Source organism: Vigna radiata, chromosome 4 (genome assembly GCF_000741045.1).
Source record: "Vigna radiata var. radiata cultivar VC1973A chromosome 4, Vradiata_ver6, whole genome shotgun sequence".
NCBI lineage: Eukaryota > Viridiplantae > Streptophyta > Magnoliopsida > Fabales > Fabaceae > Vigna > Vigna radiata.
In genome coordinates, this window is record NC_028354.1 from 8,990,966 (window position 1) to 9,002,004 (window position 11,039).

Genomic DNA, 11,039 nt, shown 5'->3' on the forward strand with positions numbered 1-11,039 from the left:
TCATAATGTAACAGTTATATAATTTTTGCACGCAAAGTGAAGTTTCACTCTGAATTTCTATTGGAGGTGCATTGTTTAATCATGTTTTACTGAGGAAGAGTTCCTTTGTCATAAAGACTGTGACACCGTTTAGTTGCACCACTCAGGATAGAACCAGTGGCTGTAGGCACAAAATCCGGAGGTGAGACTCAGAATCAAGCGGCACAAGGTTTTGTTTTCATTGATGCCTTCACTTTTCTTTCCAAAAACTGCTTTTCTCTCTCTCTACAAACCCACCAACTTCTCTCTCTTACTTAATCTCCCAATGCCAGTTTGAACTTATCTTAGAAAGAGAAAAACAAAAATTCTAAAAAATTTTAAACTTTAGACAAACAAAGTGAAACTTCCCAGAACAAACCAGAACATACACACATGGGGGGTTTCCTAGGTCTAGTTTTAGTCAATTTAACCCTTTGGGTGTCTGTCAAATTGCCATTCTCACGCCAAGGTCTTGAATGACTTTCTGGGTTCGGAGAAGAACTCTCACTTTGCTTTTGTTCATCTGTGTAATATTTATACATAGCCCTCTCTCTCTCTCTCTCTGTAATGTAATTAGCCCCATCTGTTGTAAACTCTTTCCTCTTCTTGTATCTCCTCTTCATGTAAATTCAGTGGTGAGAAGTGTGTTTCTTTTCCTTTGTGTTGTATGATTATTGTTGTTGTATTGAATATTGTAGTTGGTACGTTCATGACCCAATTGGGAATAAAAATAAGTTAAAAACTCTCATGAACAGTGTGGGTCTCTTTCTTTCAAAGTATGAGAGTTTTATTGTATGGTTTACGGTATCCAAGTTGATGATCCTCTTTTCTGTGTAGGGTGATAATGCATATATAAAACCAGATGTTTTATGTTGCATCCCTTTGTTGGATTTGAGATACCCTTATCCCTTTGCTTCCTTAATTGGAAACAAGCACACAATAGCAGATCTTTTCCCTTTTTCACTTCTAAGTACACACATATCACATACATAAAAAATTAAGAAAAAAAGAAAAAAAAAAAACCATACCTATCTTTCTCCTACCCTGTACTTTCTATCTGTACGTCTTTATCTATTTTTCTCTCTCCTCTTTTTCACTCCAAATACCCCATACCACACCATATCTGAAGCCAACAGAATTCCCAGAAGGGTTTTCAAAGTTTCAACCTTGATAGTGGTTTTCTTCTTCTTTTTTTAATTTTTTTTTCTGCATACCCTTTACAAGATCTTGAATTTGTTGAGATGGAGTGTGAAGTGAAGTTACAAGAGGGAGATCTGCATGCAGAGGTGGTAACTGAACCAAACCCTGTTGGTTTTGACAACATGGAAGAAGAACAAACTTTGTCGGTTGCCGAGAGAGAGATGTGGCTGAATGGTGACCAAGACGAGATTCTGGGAGTCAATGAGGCTTCTATGTTCTACGACGATTTCCCTACTCTCCCTGATTTCCCTTGCATGTCGTCATCGTCTTCTTCATCTTCCGCGCCACCGCTTCCTCTGAAGACCATGACGTGTTCCACCACAACCACAGCAACCACCACCACTTCCTCTTCTTCCTCATCCTCTTCATGGGCCGTGTTGAGGTCAGATGTTGAGGAAGATGTGGAGAAAAATCATGGCAACGGCTACATGCATGACCAGTTTGATGCAACAGCTTTGTCTTCCACCGCTTCCATGGAGATTTCCCAACAGCAAAACCCTGATCCTGGGCTTGGTGGCTCTGTTGGAGAGTGCATGGAGGATGTTATGGACACTTTTGGGTACATGGAGCTTTTAGAGGCCAACGACTTCTTCGATCCTGCCTCAATCTTTGAGAACGAGGAGAGCGAAAACCCTTTAATAGAATTTGGCTCACTGGAGGAACAGGTGTCACTGCAAGAGGGTCAACAGGAAATGATGCATCAGCGAGAGAACATTGAAGACGATCGCAAGGTTCCTGTGTGTGAAGAGATAAAAGGAGAGGAAGACGGTGGTGACGGTGGTGGTGGCGTGGTAGATGATGAAATGAGTAATGTCTTTTTGGAGTGGCTCAAGTCTAACAAGGACAGTGTTTCTGCTAATGACTTGAGGAATGTGAAGCTCAAGAAGGCAACAATTGAAAGCGCAGCAAAGCGTTTAGGGGGAGGAAAAGAAGCTATGAAACAGTTGCTGAAGCTGATTCTTGAGTGGGTTCAAACCAGCCACCTTCAGAATAAGCGGCGCAAGGACAATAGTGACAATGTTAACGACCCTCTTCAGGCACAGATTCAGGATCCCAGTGCCCAAAACAACCAGAACACTCACACCAGTGGCTCATTTGCACCTGAATCGAACTCTTGTTTCAACAACCAGACACCCTGGTTGAGTCCTCAAACTTTTGGGACAGATCAGACCCCTATCATGGTTCCATCACAGCCCTATTCACAACCCATGGTGGGGTATGTGGGTGACCCTTACACCAGTGGTTCTCCTTCGAATAACATCACAGCCACTCATAACCATAACAATAATAACCCTTACCAACCAGGCACGGACCAATACCACATGTTGGAATCAGCACATTCATGGCCTCATTCTCAGTTCAATGTTCCTTCTCCTTATAACCAGTCTTATGGGGACAACGGTCTTTTCACACCTGGGGGTTTTGGCGGCTATGGCAATAACCAGTACCCTTATCAGTTTTTTCATGGTCCTGGTGATAAGTTGATGAGGTTAGGACCCTCTGCAACTAAGGAAGCAAGGAAGAAGAGAATGGCGAGGCAGAGAAGGTTTTTATCTCATCACAGGAATCACAATGGTAATCACCACCAGAATCAAGGGTCTGACCCACATACAAGACTGGGAAGTGATAATTGCACCACTGGTTTGGTTGCACCTCATCAAGCAAATTCTGCAGCAGCCAATTGGATGTACTGGCAGGCCATGGCGGGTGGCTCGGCTGGTCCTTTGGCGCAGGTGGTTCCGACCGATCCACTGGCCGGACAAACGGTGGTGGACCGGTCCACCATGCACACACAGAATTCTCATCAGAATAGAGCTGCATCAGATAGGAGACAGGTTGGTGAACCTTACTTTGATCATAAATTGATGTTAGATGATTTGTTTGGCTTAAAGTATGATTGATATGTGATTAGTAGAACGTATGTTCAGAATGTGATCATTATCGTGAATTTCTTGATAATGAACAATAGTTTCATTATGTTATGAATAATGTGTGATTCGTTCAGTCATTATGTGTTTGATCAACAGGGTTGGAAGCCTGAGAAGAACTTGAGATTCCTTCTGCAAAAGGTGTTGAAGCAAAGCGATGTGGGAAGTTTGGGAAGAATAGTTTTGCCAAAAGTAATAATTTATCTGGCTTTTTTCTTTGTCAACTACTTGCAAGTAGTTTTTTGTTTATGATTTTATATGGTGGAAATGTGTAGTTCATTTGTTAACTTAGATTTGAATTGTAATTTTGATCAGAAAGAAGCAGAAACCCATTTGCCAGAGCTGGAGGCAAGAGATGGAATATCCATAACAATGGAAGACATTGGAACTTCACGTGTTTGGAACATGCGCTATAGGTATTCCAACATCCATTGACATGTTTTTCTGTTTTTCCTATTGCTTTCACCTTTGTGTTAAGTTGAGATTAAAATGTTCTCTTTCGAATAATTTCTTGCTGGAGCACCAGATACTGGCCAAACAACAAAAGCAGAATGTATTTGCTCGAGAACACTGGTGAGTCTCACACAATAATAATAATAACCTCTCGTTAATTTTTCTTCCATTTTCAAGAACCTTGGTTATTCACATGTTTTTTTCTCATTTTGCAGGTGATTTTGTGAGAGCCAATGGCCTCCAAGAAGGAGATTTCATAGTCATATACTCAGATGTGAAGTGTGGAAAATATGTAAGAAGCCTTTTCTGATTTCCATTTTTCATTATCTTAACATGTTTTGATAACATTATCTCTTTATACTCACGTCTTTCTACAAATTTTTTAAGCAGAATATATGAATACATTATCTGCTTTTCTTCATTCAAAATGTTAAGAATTAATTGGTGTGGGATTTTATCTTTACTTTTTTTCTTAAAAAACAGATGATAAGAGGAGTGAAAGTGAGGCAACAAGGTGTGAAACCAGAGACTAAAAAAGCAGGAAAATCGCAGAAAAACCAGAATGGGACTAATGCATCAAATCCAGCTGGAACTGCTGCCAATAATGGCAGGTCATCGCCACCGAAACCAAAAGCTGAAAAAAAGTAGCAAATTAGTACAATAATAATTACATATAATATATAATATTAGAATAGTATGTATGTACAATATTACTATATGAATTATATCATAATAAAATAAAAGACTATGAAGTCTGAACACGGTGCTCACATAAAAATTGTGGGGTTTCAGCATCCCTGCAATTGAGGCTGTCAACAGGGATTTGTATAACAGTATTTTGAGTTATATTTCTCTTCGTATTTAAATACAATTTTATGTGAAAATGTTGTATCATGTTTCTAACATTTGTGTATGGATTTATATCTTACTCCGATAGCTATCTACGTTATATCTCTTTATGTCTCGAATTTTGCATTAAAGTTGATAGAAAATCACAATTTGGATTCATTACCATAGACGATCTATATAATTTTATTAATTTTAATCAACAACTATATAGTTTAATAATTTTTAATTATTCAGCTGTTTTATGATATAGTGAATAGCTTTTAGAATAGGTTTAAAATTAAAAAAAAAAATATTGGAGTGGATAAGTCTAACTAGATTGATGACAGAAGCATGAAGTGATAGAAAATAATATCTTGGATTCTTGACACAAGCTACAGCAGAGAAGAAAGTAATGATTATTATATGAGAAAAAAAGAGTAAAAAAGAGTAGAAAGTGGTGCATGTGACGTAGAATTTGACTTGTTTTGGGTTTAAGGATGAAGGAGACGTGTGGTAGTGTCTGTTGAAGGAAAATGATGATTTGATGTCAGGAATGGATTCTTAGCCAAAAACAGCAAAGGTCATTTTCGAACATTTCCTCTTTATTTCTCTCTCATTTTATGTGTGGAGAGAAAAAGAGGTAAAATCTGAACATGAACGAAAATGCTAAAATTCTAAAGAGACCTCACAGAATTTTATTTGCATCCAATTTTTGTTCTCTTTTGTTTGTTCATTTGTTGCATATCTGTCGCACCGATCAGCAATGCTTTCAAATGAATGAGTGAAAGGATTTACTCTGTTATTTTTCGATTAAACATTTTCGGACAGCTTTTATTTATATCATGTTGCAAAATCAAATCAATTGAAATAAATCTTTTAATCTAATTTTTGTTTGTTTTTGGTTTAAGTGATTTGTGATAATTTATAAAGAAAGCTGTGAAAGAGAAAATGAAGTGTGGGACATAGGAGAAATATGTAGGTTTGTCTGGAGATTGTTTCGTAAATTATTAATTTGATATACATATATTTTAAACTTGTTATAATTATTATTAGAAATTAAAAAATAAGAGATTATTTATTTTTATTTTCATTTTCTTAAGTAATTCTTTAAATAAAAAATTGTTTATATTTTAAAAAATAATTTACCAACCTTGATTACTTCAATTAAATCAATCACATCTAAAAATAATTTTTCTACTGAAATCTAGTATCTCTATATTAAATCAAAATATTTTATTTTTCATTTACTGTTTCTTCAAATTACTACAAATCAATCATTTACCTTTCACATCTTTGTTTGGTTGGAAGTGAGAGTTCAAAGGATTGGAAAAATAGCAGAAAATGTGATGGTTTAGAATAAGATGGGTAAAAAGTTTGAAGAAAATATGACTCATACTAGTGAAAAAAGAAAAACAAAAGTTATATGTTTATCTAATCATTTGTTAAAATGTTCTTAGATATATTTTGTTAAGGTTTAAATAATTAAATTAAACATGTATATTTATATTTAAATGTGTATCTTTATAGCAAATTGGAGATAAAAGTAGTAATTATTTTTTTATTCAAGTAATGTTACAACTCTTTTTTAATAGAATAATTCTTTTATACATGTAGAATAAAAAACACGGATACAAAGATACAAAAATAAATGTATGTAGTCTCTATAATGCAAAACGAAGAAATTTAAACTTAGATAAATCACACATACGCGTAAATTAAAGTATATTATAAGATTCGTACTTAAAAACCAAATAGTATCAATAACTGTAATGCAAAATGTTACCATTATAAAAAGAAAGTCCAAATAATAATACTATTTAAAGTATAAACAAACAAATTATTAAATTGGATAATTTGAACTCATCCTTAAAATATATCAAAACCACTCTTCGAATTTACCTCATATTGGAAGAAATAATATACAAGCTTCCATAAAATTTAACATAAATCTAAAGGCACTAGTTGCTACATACATTTTGAAACTCTTAAATAAACAAAACATATGTTTCATTAATTGCTACATACTAAATTTCATTTACATTGTACGAGAAACATAGTCTATAAAAGAAGTTCAAGGATTAAAAGATACACAAATTGTGAAGAGCCATAAGAAACCGATATCACTCAATATAACAAAAAAAAAAACTACTAAAAGAGAATTGAAAAGGTATATAAAAGTTAAAATATTCTAACAAATTTATATTAAAAAGTAAAAAGAGAAACATAATCAAAATATTAAACTAGTTAAAATACAATTAACTATATTCAATTTTAATAATTTTAGATTTATCACTTTTAGATACTAAGGTTAACCCAATAATTCTATATTAAAATATTATTCCATTATTCAAGGGAATAAATTTTATTAAATAATATTTTATTTTATTTTCATATTTTGATTTGTTTTTATTTTTCTCATTTTAATTGATAAAATGAGAATAAAACTATGTGAAAAGTGAAAAAATAACTTTAAAGTAGTGATGACTTTAATAAAAAGATATGATAATAAAATGTTAAGTTACATAAAGGTTTTTTAATTACGGAAGTTCATTTTTATAAAAATCATATTCTCTCTAAAAATTTTACTTGTAAGTTTTTTCTACATTCGTTTTTTGATTTTGATTCCAATATTTATCTGATTGAATATTAGACACAGTAAGAGTGTTCTTAGCAAAAAAAATTTTGCATAAAGATTAAATAGTTGAACTGAGTACGTTTTCATTTTGTTTCCCTTTAGTCATTTTAGCTCTTGGGTTGCATATAGGCCTTAGGATGACGCATGTGACTCAACATTGCTCGGTGAATCTCTGTTGCTCTCTGGTCATGATGTTATGATTATAATCTAATTGGAGTTTTGATTCGTTGTTTGTGTGATCCTATGTATTTTAGAGTTTTAGAAAGTCGTGTAAGAAAATGGAATTTCTCTTTCTTACGAGCTAATTTTAGCTATTTACATGTTTATTTTCCTTTTAATTTTTATTTGTGCATGTAAGTTGTGATCTTGAGCCTATAGTTGATTTTTTTTTTTTGTTGAATTGAGTTAATCGGATTGTATGTATAATTTTTGGAAGATGGAATCTGTCTAATTGGTATATATATATATATATATATATATATATATATATATATATATATATATATATATATATATATATATTGAAATTATGAAATTAGTTTCTTGGTGAGAATTGGGATTTTTATATGTTTGACTTTCATCCTAATATGTTTAACTTTCATTTTATTTTATCCTTAAGTTTGGTGTGTTTTTATGTTTTATTGTGTTTTAGTTAGTATTTTTTTTTACCTTTAATCTCCTTTTGAGTGTGTGAAAAGAAAGCACTTTTGATGGAGAAAACAAGCTCGAAACGAAATAGAATCTCACTCAAGCAAGTAAAATGTCGCTATGCAAGCTGAAAGTGAAAACAAAATAAAGGCTGTGTAAAAGTCTCGCCAAAGCGAGAAAACATCCCTCGAGCGGGAAACCAGTGTCGCCTAGGCGAGAATCTGTCACCCAGGTGAGAGCCCCGTTCGTTAGGCCAGAAGACTGGCTCATTGGGTAGTAGCAAAAAACGAGAGTCATTGGGTGAGAGAACTATGTTTTTGGGCAAAAAATGACAACCCTAATACATAAAAGTGTTCTTAGAATTTTATAAGGAGTAAAAGTCCTAATATTTTATCCAATTCCATCGAGTTTTTAATTTTTCATGTTTTTCGTCAAAATTGAGTATTTCTACATTTGATTTGTGAAAATGATCTATTTTTATGTTTTTCTATTAATTGTAGTACCAATGAACTATCTACATTAATCTTGTATGAGTTTTGGTGTTTGAATGGAAAATTTTTTAATTTTCCTTATTTATGTGTTGAACTAAAAAATTGAAAAAGAAAAGAAAGAATAATGGATCCAAGTCAAAAGGAAACAAATATATATTGAAAGAAAAATAAAACAAAAGTAAGAATCCAAGAGTAAACAAAAACTTGTAGAGTTCCAAACACTTTTGATGATGCTCAATTCAAGTCAAGAGATTCAAGAAGATCATTTGAAGACTCATTTTATAGTTCAAAGCTTTTGTAATAATTATAGTTGAGAGTTTCGAACTTAGTTTTTTTGTTGGGTTTTGATTCTTGTGCTTTCAAAGTGTGTAATTACTGTTCAGAATTGAAAACTCTCGGTTTTAATCGATTAATCCCAGTTATAATCGATTAAAATCGTTGCAGAGGCTAAAAGCCCAATCAACTCTAGAATAATTGATTAGAGCAAGTTTTAATCGATTAATACTAGTCGTTGGGGTTTTCTATATATATATATATACTCGTTTTAATAGATTAAAACTAATATTAATCGATTAAATGCGTAAAATGGCCAGTTACGAAGAACGGAAGAGGTTTTGGCTGAGTTTATAAATAGACTCTCCTTGTCCATCATCAACAAATATTCCCTTATGCTCAAATACTCTGAACTTTGTGAAAATTGCGTGCTCTTGCTCAGCTAAGGAAACTCTTGTCTGTGGTGCTGGTACTTTGCAACTATAGTGACAAAGGAATAGTTGATTCATCTTTGGTGCTGTTAAGGAAGTGATTGGAAGAGGTTCATCCTTCGTAAAGCATTCGAAGGAGGTGATTCATCCTTTGTGAACATTCAAAGGAGGTGCAGGTTCATCTCTTGTGGTTTCAAGAGAGGTGTCTTCGAAACTTTTTCAAATTGTTTTTCTGTGATTATTATTTGTAATTGTTTTGTGATAGTGGAAAGTCTATCTGTGCAAATTTTTCTGTACCTTACTGTTGTCATTTATATTTATTATCTACTAAGTAAGAAAATTGAGAAGAAATTTTAAAAGGCGCACACTTTAATTAAAGAACCAATTCACCCCCCTCTTGGTTTATTGTTCCATGTTAAACATTTCGCTGCAACTGCTCTGACACTATTGCTTATGATTATTAATCTATTGAATTACATTTAGTCTTTTTTCTTTAAGTCTCCACATTGTCTCATTTAACTTTTCTGTTAGTCCCATTATTTTCTACTTTTATTGTTTTTTGTTGTTGAAAGGGGGAGCTTTATATGTGAAAGCTTAATACAAACCCTTGTGTGTTTTTAATGATGACAACAACAAAAATGTTCTGATAAGTGTTGACGGTTCGGCAAGTGTACCGAGTCGCACAAGTAATATAAAATGGTAAGACCAAGTATCGTGTCCTAAGAGACTCTCCGCACTAGATAGTCGTGTGATAACTTAATTAATTAAGACTTAAAGAAAACAAGATCATTGGTTTCAGATGCAAAAACAAAAAATTAAATATGAATGCAAGTTGATCGATAGTAGAGTAACACAATGATGAATGGATGTTGCTGAATATGCGATGAGTATGTTGTTAGGGTTATATTTCACCAAGTTCCCTCTCATGTATGTAAGAATTCTTCTTTATGCATTAATGTTAACGTCACTCACTAAATCACTTAAACCCGATCCCTCCGAGAATAAGTTTGTCCTTAATTACCAGTTCATTCAATTCCTAGCATTCCCAGTGATTAAATATGAAGATCAAGAGCTTTAAGACGACCAAGACTCATACCTTCATCCTTGAGAAATATTACTCTTGGGAGTAATTCAACAAGAACCTGAATTGTAAGGAACCTCTCAACACTAATGCAATTCATAAATCATGTTATTGAATGAATTAAACAAAGCAAGCATTGTAACAGATGAATTACTCTAACAATTAATGAAAAAACATATATTATTAAGAATCAATTCAAATACATGAGATTCACAAGGTTACATCATCCCCCAACAACAAATATCGATTATTTCACCATAGACATGGTGAAACTAGACGAATAATGGAGAAGAATGAGATAGAAAAAACCTAAAAATTGGGAATGAAAGCTCCCTCATCCAAATCCGCCTCTAGAGAGTGAAAGAGTGTGCAGCTGCGCTTCTTCTGCCAAAGATACAGAACCTAGGACGTCTGGGTCCTTTAAATAGAGTCAAATCAAAATGGAAACAGGGTCCGACCCATGTTGCTAGCGCTCAAGCGCCCTAAGTGGGGTGCTCGGGCGTCGAACGATACTTTCTGGCGCTTAAGCGGCCAAAAGGGGCGCCCAAGCGGTGTGCGGCGTGTTGTGCACTTCTGGCGCTTAAGCCCCTCTAAGGGGCGCCCAAGCCTTATGGATTTTTTCTATACTGTGTTTTTTTCTTTTTTTCTACAGTTCTGCTCGCTCTTGAGTTCTAACTCCTTAATAATTTGAATCCTCTTCCAAATCACTTCATTACCTACTAAAACAAGGGAATTTAGTCATAAAATCATTAAGTTCAACCTTAACTCTCTTATTCACACAACTTAACAGAAATTCATGATTTCAAGTAAGTTTCTAAGCATAAGGGTGCATTTAGTATCAAAATTACATCACAGATAACGGTATTATTTTCAACCGTTATCACAACCCCAAACTTAGAACTTTGCTTGTCGTCAAGCAAAACAGATTGTAACTCAGCTTTTCAGAACAATTACTACAATGACTCAACCTTTTTCAAAACTTTTCGTTCCAAGACAAGAAATCACTTTTATCAACTTAGCATAAGGATGTCAATCAAGATGTGTAAATGCCTT

General features: G+C 33.7%; 1 protein-coding gene across 2 annotated transcripts; it reads left to right on the top strand.

The window, feature by feature from the left end:
* Window positions 1–291: 291 nt before the first annotated feature.
* On the top strand, window positions 292–4,543 carry LOC106758326 (B3 domain-containing transcription factor ABI3). Of its 2 annotated transcripts, XM_022779767.1 has the most exons (7): window positions 292–653; window positions 1,243–3,053; window positions 3,246–3,338; window positions 3,462–3,562; window positions 3,667–3,719; window positions 3,815–3,891; window positions 4,083–4,543. In XM_022779767.1, exons 2-7 carry the CDS (start codon window positions 1,260–1,262, stop codon window positions 4,245–4,247), a joined length of 2,283 nt encoding a protein of 760 aa, XP_022635488.1. In that variant the 5' UTR covers window positions 292–653; window positions 1,243–1,259; the 3' UTR covers window positions 4,248–4,543. The 2 variants fall into 2 exon arrangements, with proteins under 2 accessions (XP_022635488.1, XP_014496746.1); XM_014641260.2 differs by having other exon boundaries at window positions 301–3,053; window positions 3,673–3,719.
* Window positions 4,544–11,039: the final 6,496 nt, after the last annotated feature.